We start from the raw sequence: 26,270 nt of genomic DNA, 5'->3' as shown, positions 1-26,270 counted from the left end.
CCTTTTCATCAAGCCAAACCCGAAACACTTCAGCGGTGCACAACATTTTTTTTGCAGTACACACTATAGATTTGGGACACCTTTCAGCAATATTGGGGCGCATGTAGCGTAACGTCATGAACAGTGGTTGTGGCCAAATTGTGTTAACAATGGGAGAAGCTTAAGGAGCGTAGTTAAATCAAAACAAGATCAGTCTGTCCCCCAGTACATCCCCCCCAGGCCAGCTTGTCCCCCAGTATAATCCCTCCTTGGTCAGTCTGTCCCCCAGTACATCCCCCCAGGTCTGTCTGTCCCCCCAGTACATCCCCCCAGGTCTGTCTGTCCCCCAGTATAATCCCTCCCTGGTCAGTCTGTCCCCCCAGTACATCCCCCCTGGTCAGTCTGTCCCCCAGTACATCCCCCCCAGGCCAGCTTGTCCCCCAGTATAATCCCTCCTTGGTCAGTCTGTCCCCCCAGTACATCCCCCCTGGTCAGTCTGTCCCCCAGTACATCCCCCCAGGTCTGTCTGTCCCCCCAGTACATCCCCCCAGGTCTGTCTGTCCCCCAGTATAATCCCTCCCTGGTCAGTCTGTCCCCCCAGTACATCCCCCCTGGTCAGTCTGTCCCCAGTATAATCCCCCCCAGGTCAGTCTGTCCCCCAGTACATCCCCCCAGGTCTGTCTGTCCCCCAGTACATCCCACCCAGGCCAGCTTGTCCCCCAGTATAATCCCTCCTTGGTCAGTCTGTCCCCCCAGTACATCCCCCCTGGTCAGTCTGTCCCCCAGTACATCCCCCCAGGTCTGTCTGTCCCCCCAGTACATCCCCCCAGGTCTGTCTGTCCCCCAGTACATCCCCCCCAGGCCAGCTTGTCCCCCAGTATAATCCCTCCTTGGTCAGTCTGTCCCCCCAGTACATCCCCCCTGGTCAGTCTGTCCCCCCAGTACATCCCCCCTGGTCAGTCTGTCCCCCCAGTACATCCCCCCTGGTCAGTCTGTCCCCCACTATAATCCCTCCCTGGTCAGTCTGTCCCCCAGTACATCCCCCCTAAATATCCAAAAATAATAATACTGCGCCAACCAAAGTGTATAAAGCAGCCGACACAACAATCAGACAAATTGTGAATAAATAACTCAAATCAAGCGTGGCGCTAAAAAAACGTAATGTTCATTATTGGGCAAGACCCACCAAAATATCAGTCTGGAGGTCAAGTTTTGCACAATAAAGTGTTTAGTGAAGCAGAACTTCTACAAATTGTGTATGAGAGCTTATATATTATAATAAGATCTGTCATTGGTGTGCGCAGCCTATTGTATTAGGGTGTGCACCCCAGAGCACGAACGCACATGCGTGTAAATCAGCAGAGCAGTAGAAGGTATGAGTAGAGCAGAGATTGGGACCAGTAGGGCAGTGGTCAGTGTCAGAAGTTTTTTATTTTATTATTTTTTACAATTTTTTTTTTCATAATTATTTTTTACAATATTATTTTGTTATTTTATTATTTTTTACAATTTTATTTTTGTAATTATTGTTTACAATTTCTTTTATTATCTTATTATTTTTTTCAATTTTATTTTTGTAATTATTTTTTACAATTTTTTATTTCTGTAATTGTTTTTTACAATATTTATTTTATTTTTATTTTTTTAATTTTTAGGAGCCCCGTTGGGGGGGCTTTGGTGAAATATCAAGGTCTAAACAGACCCCTGATGTCTCATAAACAAACATAGTTTACTATGCTTTAGTTAAAGTGGTTGTAAACCCCCCTGAGACATTTTAATATAATAAGGCTTACCTATATGTATTGAAAATATCTACCTTGTAGGGCGCCGATAAGGTCATCGGCACATGAGCAGTGAAGAAATGGCCCTCCATGCTCTTTCTTCCCCAGCATGTGCCGTGACGTCATGCGGCTCTGGCCAGTCACAGAGCCAGAGCCCCGGAAGGGAGAGGGGCGAAGATTGATGCTTCCATTAGCGGGGACATAGCGGACATCGTTTTCAGGTAAGTGCCACATAACGGGCTAGTATGCGATGCATACTAGCCCATTATGCTTTTACTTTGCAGGGGAATAAAGAGGAAGTAAAAACCCATCAGGGTTTACTTCCTCTGTAGGAATGAACACAGGAGCGATCAGTACAGATCACTCACTGTGTTCATCCAGAAAAGGAAGGGGTAAATTACATTTTTACCAGCTCCTTCCCCAGCTCTCCATCCTGAAACGTCCCCCGCAGCAGCTGGGGGGACAGGTGAGGAGGGAAGCTGGCAGCACTGCAGGGAGGAGACAAGGGGCGCCAAGAAGCAGGGGCAATCAGCACTGCATGGGGGTGATTAGGGTGTGCTCAGGCACACCCGGCACACCCTGTGCGCACGCCTATGAGATCTGTATATCTGGGAGGTGATCGCATATGTTGAATGTCTAAGAAGCCCCACAATACATGAACTATGAGTCAGTGTGTACGACTCAAAAGAATACCAACATGTAAAACGTTTGTGATAAGATCTATATATCTGTGGGGTGATCTCATGTGTTAAATATCTAATTACACATAACAAAAAACCCAATAATACATAAACTATGAGTCAATATGTACGACTCAAAAACAAAAGAATAAAAAACATTCGTGCCAGTAGTGTTACAATCAAAACTTAAAATTAAAATTAAAAATATGCTCAAAAATAAAGTGAAAGTCCATAGAAAGTTCTCAAGACGTGTATCTAAAGAATTAGCCAATATGACTTCCACTAAAACTAATAGTATGGGTCCCCCATGGCTTCAGTGTAGTATGATGGACAGACTTGTGATGTAGATAAGGACAGGTGAAAATACCCTTACCGGAATTGGTGGACTCACTAGCCAGCGCCTTGAGAGTCAAACAGGCTTACGGAAGAGCGGGAAGTGATGGGTGCAGCACTGTGTCCACGGCAGATGGAAAAAAACGGTGGAAGCACTCACCGATCGGCCTCCTCCAATCTCACTAGTTTCCAAACTTCATAGTATGGAACTGTATCGCAATTCAACAATCAATCTTCATGAAGGAGATGCAGGCCCTCAGGTGGAAGGATTAAAAAGAAAACTTCCACAAAAAAAATCCCAAGAAATTCTTTAAGTATGTAAACAGTAAAAAAGGGAGGACAGACCATATTGGCCCCATAAAGAATGAGGAAGGACATCTGGTTACAAAGGATGGGGAGATGGCAAAGGTATTGAATTTATTCTTCTCCTCAGTCTTCACGAGTGAATCGGGGGGCTTCAGTAACCAAAACTGCAGTGTTTATCCTCATGACACAACACAGGAAGCACCTCCATGGTTAACAGAGGACGGAATTAAAATTAGACTTGAGAAACTTAACATTAATAAATCACCGGGACCAGATGGCTTGCATCCGAGGGTACTTAGGGAACTCAGTCAGGTGATTGCCAGACCGTTGTTCCTAATTTTTACAGTCTATTGACTGGAATGGTACCAGCTGATTGGAGAAAAGCCAATGTAGCACCAATATTTAAAAAGGGCCCAAAAAACATCCCTGGGAATTACAGACCAGTTAGCCTAACATCAATAGTATGTAAAATCTTGGAGGGGATGATAAGGGACTATATACAAGATTTTAGTAATAAGAACGATATCATTAGCAGTAATCAGCATGGATTCATGAAGAATCGTTCTTGCCAAACCAATCTACTAACCTTCTATGAGGAGGTGAGTTGCCATCTAGATAAAGGAAGGCCCGTAGACGTGGTGTATCTGGATTTTGCAAAAGAATTTGACACAGTTCCCCATAAACGTTTACTGTACAAAATAAGGTCCGTTGGCATGGACCATAGGGTGAGTACCTGGATTGAAAACTGGTTACAAGGGCGAGTTCAGAGGGTGGTGATAAATGGGGAGTACTCAGAATGGTCAGGGGTGGGTAGTGGGGTTCCCCAGGGTTCTGTGCTGGGACCAATCCTATTTAATTTGTTTATAAACGATCTGGAGGATGGGATAAACAGTTCAATCTCTGTATTTGTGGACGATACTAAGCTAAGCAGGGCAATAACTTCTCCGCAGGATGTGGAAACCTTGCAAAAAGACCTGAACAAATTAATGGGGTGGGCGACTACATGGCAAATGAGGTTCAATGTAGAAAAATGTAAAATAATGCATTTGGGTGGCAAAAATATGAATGCAATCTATACACTGGGGGGAGAACCTCTGGGGAAATCTAAGATGGAAAAGGACCTGGGGGTCCTAGTAGATGATAGGCTCAGCAATGGCATGCAAGCTGCTGCTAATAAGGCAAACAGAATATTGGCATGTATTAAAAGGGGGATCAACTCCAGAGATAAAACGATAATTCTTCCGCTCTACAAGACTCTGGTCCGGCCGCACCTGGAGTATGCTGTCCAGTTCTGGGCACCAGTCCTCAGGAAGGATGTACTGGAAATGGAGCGAGTACAAAGAAGGGCAACAAAGCTAATAAAGGGTCTGGAGGATCTTAGTTATGAGGAAAGGTTGCGAGCGTTGAACTTATTCTCTCTGGAGAAGAGACGCTTGAGTGGGGATATGATTTCAATTTACAAATACTGTACTGGTGACCCCACAATAGGGATAAAACTTTTTCGTAGAAGAGAGTTTAATAAGACTCGGGGCCACTCATTACAATTAGAAGAAAAGAGGTTTAACCTTAAACTACATAGAGGGTTCTTTACTGTAAGAGCGGTAAGGATGTGGAATTCCCTTCCACAGGCGGTGGTCTCAGCGGGGAGCATTGATAGCTTCAAGAAACTATTAGATAATCACCTGAATGACCGCAACATACAGGGATATGTAAGGTAATACTGACACATAATCACACACATAGGTTGGACTTGATGGACGTGTGTCTTTTTTCAACCTCACCTACTATGTAACTATGTAACTATGTAACATAGTGGGAATCAGCTTTCAAAAACTTTAATAAAAAGTTTAGCAATAAAACGCACTCTGGCTCATAGAGACAAAAGTAGAGACCGGGTACAAAGCGAGTAAAATAAGCACTTAATTCAATCGTGGCAAGGCAGGCATATCAGATCCGACGCGTTTCGTCCGCGAGGACTTCAACTGGGGTATATCCCCCTGGTCAGTCTGTCCCCCAGTATAATCCCGCCCTGGTCAGTCTGTCCCCCAGTACATCCCCCCAGCTCACTCCGTCCCCCAGTACATTCCCCAGGTCAGTCTGTCTCCCCAGTACATCCCCCCAGCTCAGTCTGTCCCCCAGTATAATCCTGCCCTGGTTAGTCTGTCCCCCAGTACATCCCCCCAGGTCAGTCTGTCCACCAGTATAATCCCTCTCTGGTCAGTCTGTCCCCCAGTACATCCCCCAGCTCAGTCTGTCCCCCAGTATAATCCTGCCCTGGTCAGTCTGTCCCCCATGTAATAATATTATTTTTATTTGCAAAATGATACTGGTTCTTTTAAACTGACCATTGGCATAATCTTCACATGAAGTGTGTCTATGGGAATGTTTGACCATTCTTCCAGAAGTGCATTTGTGAGGTCAAGCACTGATGTTGGATGAGAAGGCCTGGCTCGCAGTCTCCGCTCTAACTCATCCCAAAGGTGTTCTGTGGGGTTGAGGTCAGGACTCTGTGCAAGCCAGTCAAGTTCCTCCACCCCAAACATCATGGGGATGGGGGTGGCCGCGATTGGTGACAGTGGATTCTCACGTCACGCCACGTTTGGCTAGCGGCGCTGTGATTGGAGGCGACCTGGCATTGCCTTGGGCGGGGCTGACTTCTGATTAGCAGGAGTGAGAGGGCGGCTCAAGTAGGCGGTGTGTCCCATGTGTGTGCACGGAGCGAGCAGCGGCGCGCGGCAACTCCTGCTCAATATTCACTCTATAAGACACACAGGGACTTTCCCCCTCCACCCCCCCCAGCACCCCTAATTACTTACCTGAGCCCCATCTCTCTCCAGCGATGTCCACGAGTGTCCTAGCCATCCGGGACTCTCCTCCAGATTGGCTGAGACACAGCAGCGGCGCCAATGGCTCCCGCGGCTGTCAATCAAAGTCAGTAAGCTAATCAGGGGAGGGAGTGGTGGGGCCTGGGCGGGGCTCCATGTCTGAATGGACACAGGGAGCTGCGACTCGGCTCGGGTGCCTCTATAGGAAGCTGCTGACTGCGGGGGGGGGGGGGGGTACTGAACAGGAGGGAGGGGCCAGGATCACAGAAGAGGGACCCAAGAAGAGGAGGATCGGGGCTGCTCTGTGCAAATCCAACTGTATAGTGCAGGTAAATTTAAAATATTAGTTTTTTTTGTTTTTTTTTTAAACGAGACTTTACAAACATTTTAACATTTGAAAAAAATTTATCTGATGCTTGTTTTTTTATTTTATTTTAAATGCTTCCATCGATTTGTGATAAATGATGTCCTTGTGGCCTTTGTATGACTAGGGTCGCCATCTTTTCTTCAAGCCAAACCCGAACACTTTAACGGCACACAGCATTTTTTCTTTTTTTTATTAGATCAGCAGTCAGAGACCCCCCATTAGCTCAGAGTCCCCTTATATCAGTGCCCCCTCCCCCCCATAGAGACCTCTATTAGAGAGAGACCCCCCCCCCCCCTTATAGCATCAAATTCTGTTCAGGGGGACAAAAACCCCGGGCACAAGTGTCAAAACCCGGACTGTCCGGGTCATTCCCGTACAGGTGGCAACACTACGTATGACACAGCGGAAAAGGGAAAAAATACAGCGCTAAATGACATATAGAAATACAAAACAAGCAGCTGCTAAAACCGTGAGATACGCACAGAACCAGATAAATAATACAAAGTAGCAGTGCTACTTTGAATAAAACTTGAATAAAAACGTGAGAAAAAAATGTGAAAATAAAATAGTCCAAATCGATGGTTGTGTATAAATGAATGTACACAAACAACATAAGTGATGAATGAACAGTCCATACAAAGTACATAAAAGTGAGTTTTTCTCATATAACAGCCCTTGACGACGGCGCACCTTCACCGCGTGCTTACCGCAAGGCACGGTTTTGGGAGCCTGCAGCTAAAAACCCAGCCAGGGCCTTGATCCAAAAGGAAGATGGTTATCCACAACTGGCATTGGGAAGGAGCTTAAACTGAGCACCAAATCGCATGGGAAACTCAAGCATCAGCCACCAAGGAAAGAGTTCAGGTGTTACCCCAAAAATATAAAGAGAGACTCCATAGTGTACACCGTACCAAAAAGATTTAATAAGATAAAAGATTGCACTTACAAAACAGAAGATAAAAACAACAGGGATCCCCGAGACGACGTCAGTTTATGACGAAACGCGCGTAGGGAGGTTGACGTGCTGACGTCATCGCGCTTACTCAGAGGACGGGTGTTCGCTTGCTGGCCGGCTGTGTTTTTTACGATAATTTTTATCTTCTATTTTGCAATCTTTTATCTTATTAACCGCTTCAGCCCCGGAAGATTTTACCCCCTTCCTGACCAGAGCACTTTTTGCGATTCGGCACTGCGTCGCTTTAACTGACAATTGCGCAGTCCTGCGACGTTGCACCCAAACAAAATTGGCGTCCTTTTTTTCCCACAAATAGAGCTTTCTTTTGGTGGTATTTGATCACCTACGCGGTTTTTATTTTTTGCACTATAATAAAAAAAAGAGCGACAATTTTGAAAAAAACACATTTTTTTTTACTTTTTACTATAATAAATATCCCCCAAAAATATATATATATAAAAAAATGTTTTTTCCTCAGTTTAGGCTGATACTTATTATTCTACATATTTTTGGTAAAAAAAAAAAATCGTAATAAGCGTTTATTGATTGGTTTGCGCAAAAGTTATAGCGTCTACAAAATAGGGGATAGATTTACGGCATTTTTATTATTATTATTTTTTTTTACTAGTAATGGCGGTGATCTGCGATTTTTATCAGGACTGCAACATTGACACGTCGGACAATTTTGACACATTTTTGGGACCATTGGGATTTTTTACAGCGATCAGTGCTATAAAAATGCACTGATTACTGTAAAAATGTCACTGGCAGTGAAGGGGTTAACCACTAGGGGGGTGATCAAGAGGATAATGTGTTCCCTAGTGTGTGTTCTAACTGAAGGGGGGAGCGGACTGTGTGGGGGAGATGACAGATCGCTGTTCATACTCAGTATGAACAAACGATCTGTCACTTCCCCCCTCAGAGAACCGGGATCTGTGTGTTTACACACACAGATCCCGGTTCTCCGTGTGCGCCGAGCGATCGCGGGAGGCAGGCGGTGGTCGCGACCGTCGGGTACTCGTATCGACTCCGTGGGCGAGCAGGGGGCGCGTGCGCGCCCCTAGTGGCCAAATCTAGAAAACTCACTTTTATGTACTTTATGTGGACTGTTCATTCTTCACTTATTTGTGTACATTCATTTATACACAACCATCGATTTGGACTATTTTATTTTATTTTCACTTTTTAATTTTTTCCTAAATTTTTTTCTCGCTCTCAGCACCACCACCCAACCCCCCCCCCGGAATCCCGATCACGCTCTGCATTAGTCATCCAATCAGACGGGCCGCACTCACGTGCCAAGTCCTCCAAAGTGGAACAGATGCGAGCACAGCCACAGATCACGATGATCTACGCGTTCCCAGCCAGCAGATTCACACGCCGCACAACAATTCTTATCTTTTTTATGCTCATGTGAGAAGCAATTCTCCGATAACGTGGCCCGGCTCTTATGTTTCAGCGCTATCTCCGAGAATTTATGGTTCAATTTAATACCGTACTTCTCCCGTTCCATACAATTATGCAAAGTGCTGGTGCTGAGCAATGCGCAGGGGAGGCTTTTTTTCAGAAAATGTGCTAAAGGCTGGCCATAGGCTCCAATACAGAGCTCGATCGAAGATTGCGTTTTAATAGAGGCGTCCTAAAAAAAAAAAAAAAAAAGAACAAATCTTCCCGATACTTTCCATAAAATAACGATACAATGGGGTTTATTATTTACTAAAGTTGGAGGGTGCAAAATCAGGCTCACTTCTGCATAGGAACCGGGGTGGATAGAAATCAATGATTTTTTTTTTTTAAATTAAATCGATTTTTTAAAATTTTTATCCAATTTATTTTAATAGGATGCTTTTGGCGTAAAAATCTATCTAAAGATAGTTTTCTATTTAGGATACATTAATAATTTAGTTTATTCCGCATGAAATGGAGCTTAGTTATATAGCATGAGGCTGTATATTCTGCAATATTTACATTTTTGGTAAATTCATTCAATGAATCCAAGCTGAGATAACATGCACTGCATTGATGCATTCACACAATCTCACAGTAAACATGAGATAAAACAAAGTTCAGGAATATTCCTTTATCTCATTGTTTTGCAAATCTATGTACACTACAAACTGTATGACTGAATCGGTCCTGATATCGCTGCTATACTAACCTGACAGCTTATTATTCTAAATAGGAAACCTTCATTTTGTTTGCTATTATTAAAGATTATAACTACCAACGAGAATGAGTCCTTACATTTAAAGAGCACCTGTCATTTCAGATCCATCATGGCAGCGCCAGTTAGTGGGCATCCACTCACCTGCTGCCGCCACGCCCCTCACCTTGTTGTGTCACCAACCGCCGTCCCATTAAAGTGAATGGGACTGTCGGTGAGTCAGCAGCGGGTCAGAGGAGGAGCCAACAGCGGGTCAGAGGAGGAGCCAACAGCGGGTCAGAGGAGGAGCCAACAGCGGGTCTAGGGTTGCCACCTTTTCTTCAAGCCAAACCAGAACACTTTCACTACAATTTTTTTGTAGTACACGCTATAGGATTGTAAAATACCCGGGACACCTTTTGGGTTACCCAAAGAGAGTAGTAATGAGGTGTGCTACGGTGAACAGTGGCTGTGGTCAATTTGAATTAACATGGGGGGGGGCGGGACTTAAAGGGGCATGGTTAAATAAAACAAAAGCATTAGTGTACCCATAAAATATGATTCGATTGATAAAAGAAATGTCAGTTAAAATATGAAACTAGCCTACCTTAAAAGTGGACACTGTCAGTCAGTAGAGCAGTGGATGGTGTCAGTAGAGCAGTGGACGGTGTCAGTAGAGCAGAGGACGGTGTCAGTAGGGCAGAGGACGGTGCCAGTAGGGCAGAGGATGGTGTCAGTAGAGCAGTGGACGGTGTCAGTAGAGCAGTGGACGGTGTCAGTAGAGCAGTGGACGGTGTCAGTAGGGCAGAGGATGGTGCCAGTAGGGCAGAGGACGGTGTCAGTAGGGCAGAGGATGGTGTCAGTAGAGCAGAGGACGGTGTCAGTAGAGCAGTGGACGGTGTCAGTAGAGCAGAGGACGGTGTCAGTAGGGCAGTGGACGGTGTCAGTAGGGCAGCGGACGGTGTCAGTAGAGTGGTGGACGGTGTCAGTAGAGTGGTGGACGGTGTCAGTAGGGCAGAGGACGGTGTCAGTAGAGTGGTGGACTGTGTCAGTAGGGCAGAGGATGGTGTCAGTAGAGCAGTGGATGGTGTCAGTAGAGCAGAGGATGGTGTCAGTAGAGCGGTGGATGGTGTCAGTAGGGCAGTGGATGGTGTCAGTGGGGCAGTGAACCTCCATCCAAAAACCTGAATCAGCTCTACTGAACCCAACCCCATCCAAACTGTTCACAAAGTGGCACTGTGCATTCTATAACCCTTTCAAGAGCCTTTTAATTACAAAAAAAAAGCCAAAAAAATTCCAAGCAATCCACAGGCACCCCATAAATAGAGACCTCCATTACAGCAAGACAAAAAAAAAACCCTTACCTTCCAGGAGCCGCTGCAATGATGTGTGTGTGTGAACCTGTTAGGGGGCGGAGTCTGTAATATCAGGCTTTCTCCTGCAAAAGCATCCCTGGTTTCTAGGACACCAGTGTAGTGTCCCTCCATTCACTATCTCTGGCGGCATCGGCGCCAGTGGCTGGGTGGGAGAGAGAGAGTGCACAGACCGACAGTGCAGTGTGACCCGCCTGCAGGACATTAGCGTGCTGTTTCGGGGTAGCTGACAGAGGAGGGGGAGGGTAACTGACAGGGGGGGTAGGGTAGCTGACAGAGGGGGTAGGTGACAGAGGGGGGTAGCTGAAAGAGGAGGGAGTAGCTGACAGAGGGGGTAGATGACAAAGGGGGGTAGATGACAGAGGGGGGTAGCTGACAGAGGGGGGTAGCTGACAGAGGGGGGGTAGCTGACAGGGGGGGAAGCTGACAGGAGGGGGGGTAGCTGACAGAGGAGGGAGAGGGTATCTGACAGAGGAGGGGGGTAGCTGACAGAGGAGGGGGCTAGCTGACAGAGGAGGGGGAGGGTAGCTGAGACTGGGGTACCTGACAGAGGAGGGGGGGTAGCTGACAGAGGAGGAGGGGTAGCTGACAGAGGAGGGGGGGTAGTTGACAGAGGAGAGGGTAGCTGACAGAGGCGGGGGAGGGTAGCTGAGAGGGAGGGGTAGCTGACAGAGGAGGGGGGGTACCTGACAGAGGAGGGGGAGGGTAGCTGAGACTGGGGTAGCTGACAGAGGAGGGGGGGGTAGCTGACAGAGGAGGGGGGTAGCTGACAGAGGAGGGGGTAGCTGACAGAGAAGGGGGAGGGTAGCTGGGAGGGGGGGTAGCTGACAGAGGAGGGGGGTAGCTGACAGAGGAGGGGGAGGGTAGCTGAGAGGGAGTTGTAGCTGACAGAGGAGGGGGGGTAGTTGACAGAGGAGGGGGGTAGCTGAGAGGAGGGGGGTAGCTGACAGAGGAGGGGGTAGCTGACAGAGGAGGGGCGTAGCTGACAGAGAAGGGGGAGGATAGCTGGGAGGGGGGGTAGCTGACAGAGGAGGGGGGTAGCTGACAGAGGAGGGGGGTAGCTGACAAAGGAGGGGAGTAACTGACAGAGGAGGGGGGGTACCTGACAGAGGAGGGGGAGGGTAGCTGAGACTGGGGTAGCTGACAGAGGAGGGGGGGTAGCTGACAGAGGAGGGGGTAGCTGACAGAGGAGGGGGAGGGTAGCTGGGAGGGGGGGTAGCTGACAGAGGAGGGGAATAGCTGACAGAGGAGGGGGAGGGTAGCTGAGAGGGAGGGGTAGCTGACAGAGGAGGGGGAGGGTAGCTGAGAGGGAGGGGTAGCTGACAGAGGAGGGGGGGTAGTTGACAGAGGAGGGGGGGTAGCTGACAGAGGAGGGGGGTAGCTGAGAGGAGGGGGGTAGCTGACAGAGGAGGGGGTAGCTGACAGAGGAGGGGGGTAGCTGACAAAGGAGGGGAGTAACTGACAGAGGAGGAGGAGGGTAGCTGAGAGGGAGGGGTAGCTGACAGAGGAGGGGGGGGGGTAGCTGACAAAGGAGGGGGGTAGCTGACAGAGGAGGAGGAGGGTAGCTGAGAGGGAGGGGTAGCTGACAGAGGAGGGGGGTAGCTGACAGAGGAGGGGGTAGCTGACAGAGAAGGGGGAGGGTAGCTGGGAGGGGGGGTAGCTGACAGAGGAGGGGAGTAGCTGACAGAGGAGGAGGGGTAGCTGACAGAGGAGGGGGGTAGCTGACAGAGGAGGGGGGTAGCTGACAGAGGAGGGGGAGGGTAGCTGAGAGGGAGGTGTAGCTGACAGAGGAGAGGGCTAGCTGACAGAGGAGGGGGGGTAGCTGACAGAGGAGGGGGGTAGCTGACAGAGGAGGAGGGGTAGCTGACAGAGGAGGGGGGGTAGCTGACAGAGGAGGAGTGGTAGCTGACAGAGGAGGGGGGGTAGCTGACAGAGGAGGAGGGGTAGCTGACAGAGGAGGAGGGGTAGCTGACAGAGGAGGGGGGGTAGCTGACAGAGGAGGGGGTAGCTGACAGAGGAGGAGGGGTAGCTGACAGAGGAGGGGGGTAGCTGACAGAGGAGGGGGGGTAGCTGACAGAGGAGGAGGGGTAGCTGACAGAGGAGGGGGGTAGCTGACAGAGGAGGGGGAGGGTAGCTGAGAGGGAGGTGTAGCTGACAGAGGAGGGGGGTAGTTGACAGAGGAGGAGGGGTAGCTGACAGAGGAGGAGGGGTAGCTGACAGAGGAGGGGGGGTAGCTGACAGAGGAGGAGGGGTAGCTGACAGAGGAGGGGGGGTAGCTGACAGAGGAGGAGGGGTAGCTGACAGAGGAGGAGGGGTAGCTGACAGAGGAGGAGGGGTAGCTGACAGAGGAGGGGGGGTAGCTGACATTGGAGGGGGTAGCTGACAGAGGAGGAGGGGTAGCTGACAGAGGAGGGGGGTAGCTGACAGAGGAGGGGGGGTAGCTGACAGAGGAGGAGGGGTAGCTGACAGAGGAGGGGGGTAGCTGACAGAGGAGGGGGAGGGTAGCTGAGAGGGAGGTGTAGCTGACAGAGGAGGGGGGTAGTTGACAGAGGAGGAGGGGTAGCTGACAGAGGAGGGGGGGGGTGGCTGACAGAGGAGGGGGGTGCCTGACAGAGGAGGGGGGGTGGCTGACAGAGGAGGGGGGGTGGCTGACAGAGGAGGAGGGGTAGCTGACAGAGGAGGGGGGGTGGCTGACAGAGGAGGAGGGGTAGCTGACAGAGGAGGGGCGGTAGCTGACAGAGGAGGAGGGGTAGCTGACAGAGGAGGGGGGGTGGCTGACAGAGGAGGAGGGTAAGCTGACAGAGGAGGGGGGGTGGCTGACAGAGGAGGGGGGGTGGCTGACAGAGGAGGGGGGGTAGCTGACAGAGGAGGGGGGTAGAACACACAGCGCAAGCCAGGCAGGGAGGCGGGACTTCGGGCGGCTGCGATCACCCACAGTCCAGCCCCGCCTCTACATGTGACAAGCTCCACCGGCTAATCACAGACCCCCTTGTCCGCCGCCTGCCAGTGTTAATTTAGTTGACTAAAACGACTAAAACATTTTAGTCGACTAAATGAATACTATTTTAGTCGACTAAAATACGACTAAAATTAAAACAATTGAGATGACTAAAATACGACTAAAACTAAAAGCAATTTTAGTCAAAAGACTAAAATGAGACTAAAACTAAAATGCCATTTTAGTCAAAAGACTATGACTAAAACTAAATTGCAATTACTGAAATGTACTGGAGATTTTAGTCAACTAAAATATACTGGAGATTTAGTCGACTAAATACGACTAAAACTTAAACAATTGCAGAAGACTAAAATGGGACTAAAACTAAAATGCTATTTTAGTCCTAAGACTAAAATTAACCCTGCCGCCTGCACGTGACCCATTCAGCCAATCACAGGGCACCCACTGCCCATCGCTGAGATGGGCTCAGTGTAACAATGATGGCGGGCATGGGAATCGCCGCTCTAGATGTAGCGGCCGGGGCCACTGGTCCGGGTTTTGACACATGTGCCCGGGTTTCAACCCGTCAGAAACCCGGGCACATATGTCAAAACCCGGACTGTCCGGGTCAAAACCGGACAAGTGGCAACCCTAAGCGGGTCAGAGGAGGAGCCACTGCGGATTAGAGATGACAGTTATGTATATATATATACATATATATATATATATAACGTTTGGGGGTTCTGAATAATTTTCTAGCAAAAAATACGGATTTTAAGCAACAAATGTCAGAAATAGGCTTAGGCATGAATATCCAGAAAACCGCATTTCAAAAAAGATATAATTTGATTTTAATGAGGGAAATAAGTATTTGAACCCTTCGCAAAACATGACTTAGTACTTGGTGGCGTGGTTGTGCGACGCTGTACACTTTTTTCCCCCACAAAGACGACGGACTAAGGCTGGGAAGCCATTAAAGTTCATGTGCGTGTAAAGGCAAGCGTCCCAATACTTTTGGTAATATAGTGTATGCTTTAAAAAAACATAGTGAGCTCTGTCGGAATATACAAATTGTACATTTCGCTTTTTACTAAGCCATGTAATTACTTTGTTTTCAAACTCTTCAGGGAAGTAATTCACAACCCACTTTAATTATTTTTGGCAGGGCCGTGTTAACAAACAGTGTTCATGTTAACATATTGCAGAGGAAGTTTCCGGTACAAAACTCAGTAATAACTCTCCGACCAAATCGCCCACCACGTGCGTCCACTGCAAATACTTTGTACTTTGGCACCTTGGCGGGTGAAAATCTTAGTGTTCCCTCACATTGGAGGTCAGTGGGACAACATTACATATGTGGTCCATGGGAAGAATGCTCCTTACATTGGTGGTCAGTGAGAAGAATGTTCCTTACATTGGTGATCAGTGAGAAGAATGTTCCTTACATTGATGATCAGTGGGAAGAATTATCCTTACATTGGTGATCAGTGGGAAGAATGCTCCTTACATTGGTGGTCAGTGGGAAGAATGCTCCTTACATTGGTGGTCAGTGAGAAGAATGTTCCTTACATTGGTGATCGGTGGGAAGAATGTTCCTTACATTGGTGGTCTTTGGGAAGAATGCTCCTTACATTGGTGATCAGTGGGAAGAATGTTCCTTACATTGGTGATCAGTGAGAAGAATGCTCCTTACATTGGAGATCAGTGAGAAGAATGTTCCTTACATTGGTGATCAGTGAGAAGAATGCTCCTTACATTGGAGATCAGTGAGAAGAATGCTCCTTACATTGGTGATCAGTGAGAAGAATGCTCCTTACATTGGAGATCAGTGAGAAGAATGTTCCTTACATTGGTGATCAGTGAGAAGAATGTTCCTTACATTGGTGATCAGTGGGAAGAATGTTCCTTACATTGGTGGTCTTTGGGAAGAATGCTCCTAACATTGGTGATCAGTGGGAAGAATGTTCCTTACATTGGTGATCAGCGGTAAGAATGTTCCTTACATTGGTGATCACTGAGAATAATGTCCCTTACATTGGTGGTCAGTGGGAAGAATGCTCCTTACTTTGGTGGTCAGTGGGAAGAATTTCCCTTGCATTGGTGTTCAAGGGAAAGAATGCTACTTAAATTGGAGGTCATTGGGAAGAATGCCTTTTAGATTGGTGGTTAATGAAAAGATTTTCCCTTACTTTGGTGGTCATTGGGAAGAACGTACCTTACACTGGTGGTCTGTGGGAAGATTGCCCTTAGAAAGATGGTCAGTTGGATGAATGCTCCTTGCATTGATGGTGAGTGGAAAAAATGCCTTTTACATTGGTAGTCAATCAGAAAAATGTCCTTTACATTGGAGGTCAGTGAGAAGAATGTCCCTTACATTGGAGGTCAGTGAAAAGAATGCTCCTTACTGTACATTGGAGGCCAGTGAGAAGAATGTTCCTTACATTGGTGGTCAGTGGGAAGAATGTCCCTTACATTGGAGGTCAGTGAGAAGAATGTTCCTTACATTGGTGGTCAGTGGGAAGAATGTCCCTTACGTTGGAAGTCAGTGAGAAGAATGCTCCTTACATTGGTGATCAGTGGGAAGAATGCTCCTTACATTGGTGTTCAGTGGGAAGAATGCTTCTTACATTGGTGATCAGTGGGAAGAATGCTCCTTACATTAGTGGTCAGTGGGAAGAATGTTCCTTACATTGGTGATCAGTGAGAAGAATGTCCCTTACATTGGAGGTCAGTGAGAAGAATGCCCCTTGGAGGTCAGTGAGAAGAATGTTCCTTACATCGGTGGTCAGTGGGAAGAATGTCCCTTACATTGGAGGTCAGTGAGAAGAATGCTCCTTACATTGGAGGTCAGTGGGAAGAATGCTCCTTACATTGGTGATCAGTGAGAAGAATGTCCCCTACGTTGGAAGTCAGTGAGAAGAATGTCCCTTACATTGGAGGTCAGTGAGAAGAATGCCCCTTGGAGGTCAGTGAGAAGAATGTTCCTTACATCGGTGGTCAGTGGGAAGAATGTCCCTTACATTGGAGGTCAGTGAGAAGAATGCTCCTTACATTGGAGGTCAGTGAGAAGAATGCTTCTTACATTGGAGGTCAGTGGGAAGAATTCTCCTTACATTAGTGGTCAGTGGGAAGAATGCTCCTTACATTGGTGATCAGTGGGAAGAATGCTCCTTACATTAGTGGTCAGTGGGAAGAATGCTCCTTACATTCGTGATCAGTGGGAACAATGCTCCTTACATTGGAGGTCAGTGAGAAGAATGTCCCTTACGTTGGAAGTCAGTGAGAAGAATGTCCCTTACATTGGAGGTCAGTGAGAAGAATGCTCCTTACATTGGAGGCCAGTGAGAAGAATGTTCCTTACATTGGAGGTCAGTGAGAAGAATGCTCCTTACATTGGAGGTCAGTGAGAAGAATGCTCCTTACATTGGAGGTCAGTGAGAAGAATGCTCCTTACATTGGAGGTCAGTGAGAAGAATGCTCCTTACATTGGAGGTCAGTGGGAAGAATGTTCCTTACATTGGAGGTCAGTGGGAAGAATGCTCCTTACATTGGTGATCAGTGGGAAGAATGCTCCTTACATTAGTGGTCAGTGGGAAGAATGCTCCTTACATTCGTGATCAGTGGGAACAATGCTCCTTACATTGGAGGTCAGTGAGAAGAATGTCTCTTACGTTGGAAGTCAGTGAGAAGAATGTCCCTTACATTGGAGGTCAGTGAGAAGAATGCTCCTTACATTGGAGGCCAGTGAGAAGAATGTTCCTTACATTGGAGGTCAGTGAGAAGAATGCTCCTTACATTGGAGGTCAGTGAGAAGAATGCTCCTTACATTGGAGGTCAGTTAGAAGAATGCTCCTTACATTGGAGGTCAGTGAGAAGAATGCTCCTTACATTGGAGGTCAGTGGGAAGAATGTTCCTTACATTGGAGGTCAGTGAGAAGAATGTCCCTTACTTTGGAGGTCAGTGAGAAGAATGCTCCTTACATTGGAGGCCAGTGAGAAGAATGTTCCTTACATTGGAGGTCAGTGGGAAGAATGCTACCTTACATTGGAGGTCAGTGAGAAGAATGCTCCTTACATTGGAGGTCAGTGGGAAGAATGCTACCTTACATTGGAGGTCAGTGAGAAGAATGCTCCTTACATTGGAGGTCAGTGAGAAGAATGCTCCTTACATTGGAGGTCAGTGAGAAGAATGCTCCTTACATTGGAGGTCAGTGGGAAGAATGTTCCTTACATTGGAGGTCAGTGAGAAGAATGTCCCTTACGTTTGAGGTCAGTGAGAAGAATGTCCCTTACATTGGAGGTCAGTGAGAAGAATGCTCCTTACATTGGAGGTAAGTGGGAAGAATGCTCCTTACATTGGAGGTCAGTGAGAAGAATGCTCCTTACATTGGAGGTCAGTGAGAAGAATGTCCCTTATGTTGGAGGTCAGTGAGAAGAATGTCCCTTACATTGGAGGTCAGTGAGAAGAATGCTCCTTACATTGGTGATCAGTGGGAAGAATGCTCCTTACATTGGTGATCAGTGGGAAGAATGCTCCTTACATTGGTGGTCAGTGGGAAGAATGTTCCTTACATTAGTGGTCAGTGGGAAGAATGATTCTTACATTATTGGTCAGTGGGAAGAATGCTCCTCATATTAGTGGCCAGCCAAAAGAATGCCACCCTTACAGATAGCTACAAAGTTATTTGGCATTAGTGGTTACTTATCTGAGAGGCACAGAATGCCCACTGCCCAAGGAACCCGTACTAGCCTTTGAAGGAACCTTAGGGTTTCACGTAACCTTGGTATAGAAAGACGGACATACACAGTGTTTGTTTGTCTGGATTTGCACACTGCTAGAAAACCAACTATCTTGATTTATGCAAAGGGTGATGACCCTGTCAAAGATTTCTCTAGCAATTACCATCTTGACAAATAAATATGGCAATTCCTGTCTCAGATTCACAAGATATTCCAGGGCAGGAAATGAAAACCCATCATGCACACACAGGACAGAAGATATATATATTAATTCAATTAATTCAAAATTATTATTATTTATGTGGGTGTTTTTTTCTCTTTTTTTTTTTTTTGCACGGGATATCATGTTACGGTGCAGAAAGATAAAAGGCTTCTCTTATTTTTCTGAGGACACTTTATCCCAATGTGTAATCCATTCTCTGTGTTTTCATAAGCTTTGGATAAGAAGTTCAACACAAACCTGCAAAAGACCAACAGTGTCCTCCAGTGGTCGATGTGCCACAGTGCAATGGTCGAGAAAAAAAATCGAAATCTTGCTTTATGATACAAATTGATGATAAAATGGCCTAAATAAGCAGTTGCCGCACACAGTTAGATCTAATCTGATCATTAAAAATATAATGCCTGTATACAAAACATACATCAGCGTGCCTTAATACGCCATAAATACCTCAACACTTGCAAATTAGCAATTTAGCCCAGACACACCTTCTATATGTATGGGATGATGAGACTTTTTTTCTATTATTGATGTGAACATCTTGGCTGTGATCTTGTCCCCTGTCTAGCCTGATGCTTCTGCTACACATAAAGCCCATTGTATCTCCAGGAAGCCTCCCAGACCGGCATAAAGCATTCAAAGTGCGTACTTCTAGGGTGTCGCTGGCGGAGACTGCAGCAGCTCATGGTGATGGCAACTTGATGACCACACATTGAACTTCCAAGAGTTAGATACATTCTATCAATTCCAAGGATCCCCCATACTTCCCGGGGGATCAGTCTTGCCCTATCAGCATTCACTTCCTACCTTTTCATGAACCCCTTAAGGCTGAGCGTACCCCACACAATCTGGTTGTACAATTTCCTTTAAACTTACCAAAATTAGGAAACACCTAAACAACCCATTCAATTTGTTTGGAGTCGAGGAGGTCCTTGCGCTGACACCAACAATGGGGCATTATTCCTCCCACTGACACCAATGATGGGGGTACTATTCCTCCCACCGATGATGGGGCATAGTTCCTCCCACTGTCATCTACAATGGGGCACTATTCCTCCCACTGACACCAACAATGGGGCACTATTCCTCCCACTGACACCAATGATGGGGCATAGTTCCTCCCACTGTCATCTACAATGGGGCTCAATTCCTCCCACTGACACCAACAATGGGGCACTATTCCTCCCACTGACACCAATGTTGGGGGCATAGTTCCTTCCACTGACATCTACAATGGGGCACTATTCCTCCCACTGACACCAATGATGGGGCACTGTTCCTCCCACTGACACCAATGATGGGACACTATTCCTCCCACTGACACCAATGATGGGGCATTGTTTCTCCCACTGACATCAATGATGAGACACTATTCCCCCTACTGACACCAATGATGAGACCCTATTCCTCCCACTGACACCAATGATGGGACACTATTCCTCCTACTGACACCAATGATGGGGCACTATTCCTCCCACTAACAGCAATGATGGGGCACTATTCCCTCCACTGATACCAATGATGGGGCACTATTCCTCCCACTAACAGCAATGATGGGGCACTATTCCCTCCACTGACACCAATGATGGGACACTATTCCTCCCACTGACACCAATGATGGGGCATTGTTTCTCCCACTGACATCAATGATGAGACATTATTCCCCCTACTGACACCAATGATGAGACCCTATTCCTCCCACTGACACCAATGATGGGACACTATTCCTCCTACTGACACCAATGATGGGGCACTATTCCTCCCACTAACAGCAATGATGGGGCACTATTCCCCCCACTGATACCAATGATGGGACACTATTCCTCCCACTGACACTAATGATGGGGCACTATTCCTCTCACTGACACCAATGATGGGGCACTATTACTCCCACTGATAGCAATGATGGGACACTATTCCTCCCACTGACACCAATGATGGGGCACTGTTCCTTCCACTGACATCAATGATGGGACACTATTCCTTCCATCAACACCAACAATGGGGCACTATTCCTCCCACTGACACCAATTGATGGGGCACTATTCCTCGCAAGGATACCAATGATGGGGCACTATTCCTTCAACTGACACCAATGATGGGCACATTCCTTCCCCTAACATCCCATTCAATTTGTTCGGAGTCAAGCAGGTCCCTGCGCTTTCTAAAGACATTTGTATTATCAGATTGTATAGCGTATTGTCACCTTTACACAACATGCTCAGCAGCTGGACGCATCCATGACCATAAAATCAACTCCACTCTAATGCTGCAGAATGCAAACTTCACCCCATGACAGTTACATAGTTAATCTGGCTGAAAAAAGACGCAAATCCATCCAGTTCAACCAACAATCATAGGACAGCCTGCAGGTTCTGATGCTAATATTGGGGGGGGGGGGGGGCTGCTATAGATACATGATATCAGCCATTACATTGTATCACATTGTATCAGATTGTATCACATTGGTAATCAGAGATGCTTTGCAGGTTGCACTATAGACACCCATCTAAAGCAATAGCAATGAATCAGAGTGTGCAGGGACTGTAGCCAGCTACCCTGCAATCTGCAGAGCACAGGCTTGCCATTAAATGCCTTCTACCTACACAGTGCAGGAAACATAAACAGCTTTAATATGCAGCCAGAGCAACCAAAGCAGCAATCATCATTCCACAGATCCCACCTAGACAGACAAGTGTCAGAGACCCCCCATAGGTGTCTGTGCAACACACCCAACTGCCCCCATCACTTACAGTTTGCAGCTGTTGATCCCAGGGGCCACACAGCAGACAGCACACACAGAAAAGCTCCCAACAAGCTTGCATTAGGATCCATTGTTATATTTTATTTCTCTTTTTTTTTCTCTCCTCCAGCAGAATTTGCTCAGGTAGAGGAGGCAATGTGTGAGGATGTTATCCCAGATCTCTGTGCCTGATCACACAATCCTCAGCTCTCAGCACCATCCAGATAATCCAGGCTGGGCTGCAGACTTCCTCTGCACAAACTCCTGCAAGAGAACCATCCACAAGGCAGCCAGAGAGGAGAAGAGATTAGACTCAGGAGAGGAGAAGAGAGGAGAAGAGACTCAAGAGAGGAGAGGAGAGCAGAGGCAGCTTCCTGCGCTGGAGGAAGATTCAGCACTGAGATGGTGGACAGCTCCTTATAGGCGAGCAATGGAGCTCCCCACCCACAGCCTGGAGCAGATACACCCACTGTACATGGGAGCAGGAGCTGAACACTGTACATGGGAGCAGGAGCTGAGCACTGTACATGGGATCAGGAGCTGAACACTGTACATGGGGCAGGAGCTGAACACTGTACATGGGAACAGGAGCTGAACACTGTACATGGGAGCAGGAGCTGAACACTGTACATGGGAGCAGGAGCTGAACACTGTACATGGGAGCAGGAGCTGAACACTGTACATGGGAGCAGGAGCTGAACACTGTACATGGGATCAGGAGCTGAACACTGTACATGGGAGCAGGAGCTGAACACTGTACATGGGAACAGGAGCTGAACACTGTACATGGGAGCAGGAGCTGAACACTGTACATGGGAGCAGGAGCTGAACACTGTACATGGGAGCAGGAGCTGAACACTGTACATGGGAGCAGGAGCTGAACACTGTACATGGGAGCAGGAGCTGAACACTGTACATGGGATCAGGAGCTGAGCACTGTACATGGGATCAGGAGCTGAACACTGTACATGGGATCAGGAGCTGCACACTGTACATGAGAGCAGGAGCTGAACACTGTACATGGGATCAGGAGCTGAACACTGTACATGGGATCAGGAGCTGAACACTGTACATGAGAGCAGGAGCTGAACACTGTACATGGGATCAGGAGCTGAACACTGTACATGGGATCAGGAGCTGAGCACTGTACATGGGATCAGGAGCTGAACACTGTACATGGGATCAGGAGCTGCACACTGTACATGGGATCAGGAGCTGCACACTGTACATGGGATCAGGAGCTGAGCACTGTACATGGGATCAGGAGCTGAACACTGTACATGGGATCAGGAGCTGCACACTGTACATGAGAGCAGGAGCTGAACACTGTACATGGGATCAGGAGCTGAACACTGTACATGGGATCAGGAGCTGAACACTGTACATGAGAGCAGGAGCTGAACACTGTACATGGGATCAGGAGCTGAACACTGTACATGAGAGCAGGAGCTGAACACTGTACATGAGAGCAGGAGCTGAACACTGTACATGGGATCAGGAGCTGAACACTGTACATGGGAGCAGGAGCTGAACACTGTACATGGGAGCAGGAGCTGAACACTGTACATGGGATACTGAGAGCAGGAGCTGAACACTGTACATGGGAGCAGGAGCTGAACACTGTACACGGGAGCAGGAGCTGGACACTGTACATGGGATACTGAGAGCAGGAGCTGAACACTGTACACGGGAGCAGGAGCTGAACACTGTACATGGAAGCAGGAGCTGAACACTTTACATGGAATCAGGAGCTGAACACTGTACATGGGAGCAGGAGCTGAACACTGTACATAGGAGCAGGAGCTGAACACTGTACATGGGATACTGAGAGCAGGAGCTGCACACTGTACATGGGAGCAGGAGCTGAACACTGTACACGAGAGCAGGAGGTGAACACTGTACACGGGAGCAGGAGCTGAACACTGTACACGGGATACTGAGAGCAGGAGCTGAACACTGTACACGGGAGCAGGAGCTGAACACTGTACATGGAAGCAGGAGCTGAACACTGTACATGGGAGCAGGAGCTGAACACTGTACATGAGAGCAGGAGCTGAACACTGTACATGGGATCAGGAGCTGAACACTGTACATGGGATCAGTAGCTGAACACTGTACATGTGAGCAGGAGCTGAACACTGTACATGGGATCAGGAGCTGAACACTGTACATGGGATCAGGAGCGGAACACTGTACATGGGATCAGGAGCTGAACACTGTACATGGAAGCAGGAGCTGAACACTGTACATGGGAGCAGGAGCTGAACACTGTACATGGGAGCAGGAGCTGAACACTGTACATGGGATCAGAAGCTGAACACTGTACATGGGAGCAGGAGCTGAACACTGTACATGGGAGCAGGAGCTGCACACTGTACATGGGAGCAGGAGCTGAACACTGTACATGGGAGCAGGAGCTGAATACTGTACATGGGAGCAAGAGCTGAACACTGTACATGGGAGCAGGAGCTGCACACTGTACATGGGAGCAGGAGCTGAACACTGTACATGGGAGCAGGAGCTGAACACTGTACATGGGAGCAGGAGCTGCACACTGTACATGGGAGCAGGAGCTGCACACTGTACATGGGAGCAGGAGCTGCACACTGTACATGGGAGCAGGAGCTGAACACTGTACACGAGAGCAGGAGGTGAACACTGTACACGGGGGCAGGAGCTGAACACTGTACATGGAAGCAGGAGCTGAACACTGTACATGGGAGCAGGAGCTGAACACTGTACATGGGAGCAGGAGCTGAACACTGTACATGAGCGCAGGAGCTGAACACTGTACATGGGATCAGGAGCTGAACACTGTACATGGGATCAGGAGCTGAACACTGTACATGGGATCAGGAGCTGAACACTGTACATGGGATCAGAAGCTGAACACTGTACATGGGAGCAGGAGCTGAACACTGTACATGGGAGCAGGAGCTGCACACTGTACATGGGAGCAGGAGCTGAACACTGTACATGGGAGCAGGAGCTGAATACTGTACATGGGAGCAGGAGCTGAACACTGTACATGGGATCAGGAGCTGAACACTGTACATGGGATCAGGAGCTGAACACTGTACATGGGAGCAGGAGCTGAACACTGTACATGGGAGCAGGAGCTGCACACTGCACATGGGAGCAGGAGCTGAACACTGTACATGGGAGCAGGAGCTGAACACTGTACATGGGATACTGAGAGCAGGAGCTGAACACTGTACATGGGATCAGGAGCTGAACACTGTACATGACAGCAGGAGCTGAACACTGTACATGGGATACTGAGAGCAGGAGCTGCACACTGTACATGGGATCAGGAGCTGAACACTGTACACGGGAGCAGGAGCTGAACACTGTACATGGCAGTAGGAGCTGAACACTGTACATGGGAGCAGGAGCTGAACACTGTACATGGGAGCAGGAGCTGAACACTGTACATGAGCGCAGGAGCTGAACACTGTACATGGGATCAGGAGCGGAACACTGTACATGGGATCAGGAGCTGAACACTGTACATGGGATCAGGAGCTGAACACTTTACATGGGATCAGGAGCTGAACACTTTACATGGAATCAGGAGCTGAACACTGTACATGGGAGCAGGAGCTGAACACTGTACATGGGATCAGAAGCTGAACACTGTACATGGGAGCAGGAGCTGAACACTGTACATGGGAGCAGGAGCTGCACACTGTACATGGGAGCAGGAGCTGAACACTGTACATGGGAGCAGGAGCTGAACACTGTACATGGGAGCAGGAGCTGAACACTGTACATGGGAGCAGGAGCTGAACACTGTACATGAGAGCAGGAGCTGAACACTGTATGTGGGAGCAGGAGCTGAACACTGTATATGGTAGCAGGAGCTGAACACTGTACATGGGAGCAGGAGCTGAACACTGTACATGGGAGCAGGAGCTGCACACTGTACATGGGAGCAGGAGCTGAACACTGTACACGAGAGCAGGAGGTGAACACTGTACACGGGGGCAGGAGCTGAACACTGTACATGGAAGCAGGAGCTGAAAACTGTACATGGGAGCAGGAGCTGAACACTGTACATGGGAGCAGGAGCTGAACACTGTACATGAGCGCAGGAGCTGAACACTGTACATGGGATCAGGAGCGGAACACTGTACATGGGATCAGGAGCTGAACACTGTACATGGGATCAGGAGCTGAACACTGTACATGGGATCAGGAGCTGAACACTGTACATGGGATCAGAAGCTGAACACTGTACATGGGAGCAGGAGCTGAACACTGTACATGGGAGCAGGAGCTGCACACTGTACATGGGAGCAGGAGCTGAATACTGTACATGGGAGCAGGAGCTGAACACTGTACATGGGAGCAGGAGCTGAACACTGTACATGGGATCAGGAGCTGAACACTGTACATGGGATCAGGAGCTGAACACTGTACATGGGAGCAGGAGCTGAACACTGCACATGGGAGCAGGAGCTGAACACTGTACATGGGAGCAGGAGCTGAACACTGTACATGGGATACTGAGAGCAGGAGCTGAACACTGTACATGAGAGCAGGAGCTGAACACTGTACATGGGATACTGAGAGCAGGAGCTGAACACTGTACATGGGAGCAGGAGCTGAACACTGTACATGGGATACTGAGAGCAGGAGCTGAACACTGTACATGGGATCAGGAGCTGAACACTGTACATGACAGCAGGAGCTGAACACTGTACATGGGATACTGAGAGCAGGAGCTGAACACTGTACATGGGATCAGGAGCTGAACACTGTACATGGGAGCAGGAGCTGAACACTGTACATGGGAGCAGGAGCTGAACACTGTACATGGGATCAGGAGCTGAACACTGTACATGACAGCAGGAGCTGAACACTGTACATGGGATACTGAGAGCA

The 26,270-nt window shown here is 48.1% G+C and overlaps 1 protein-coding gene across 1 annotated transcript in view; it reads right to left on the bottom strand.

The window, feature by feature from the left end:
* The window catches only part of LOC141147242 (contactin-associated protein-like 5), a 585,111-nt gene extending 563,333 nt beyond the window's left edge, over positions 1-21,778 (bottom strand). The window contains exon 1 of the mRNA XM_073634434.1: positions 21,394-21,778. Within this exon, the coding sequence (XP_073490535.1) occupies positions 21,394-21,475 (82 nt within the window). The 5' untranslated portion in view covers positions 21,476-21,778. The remainder of the gene's footprint in view (positions 1-21,393) is intronic.
* Between the last annotated feature and the right edge of the window lie 4,492 nt (positions 21,779-26,270).

This window comes from Aquarana catesbeiana, linkage group LG06 (genome assembly GCF_042186555.1).
Source record: "Aquarana catesbeiana isolate 2022-GZ linkage group LG06, ASM4218655v1, whole genome shotgun sequence".
Lineage (NCBI taxonomy): Eukaryota > Metazoa > Chordata > Amphibia > Anura > Ranidae > Aquarana > Aquarana catesbeiana.
This window is presented reverse-complemented; position numbering and strand designations above follow the sequence as displayed.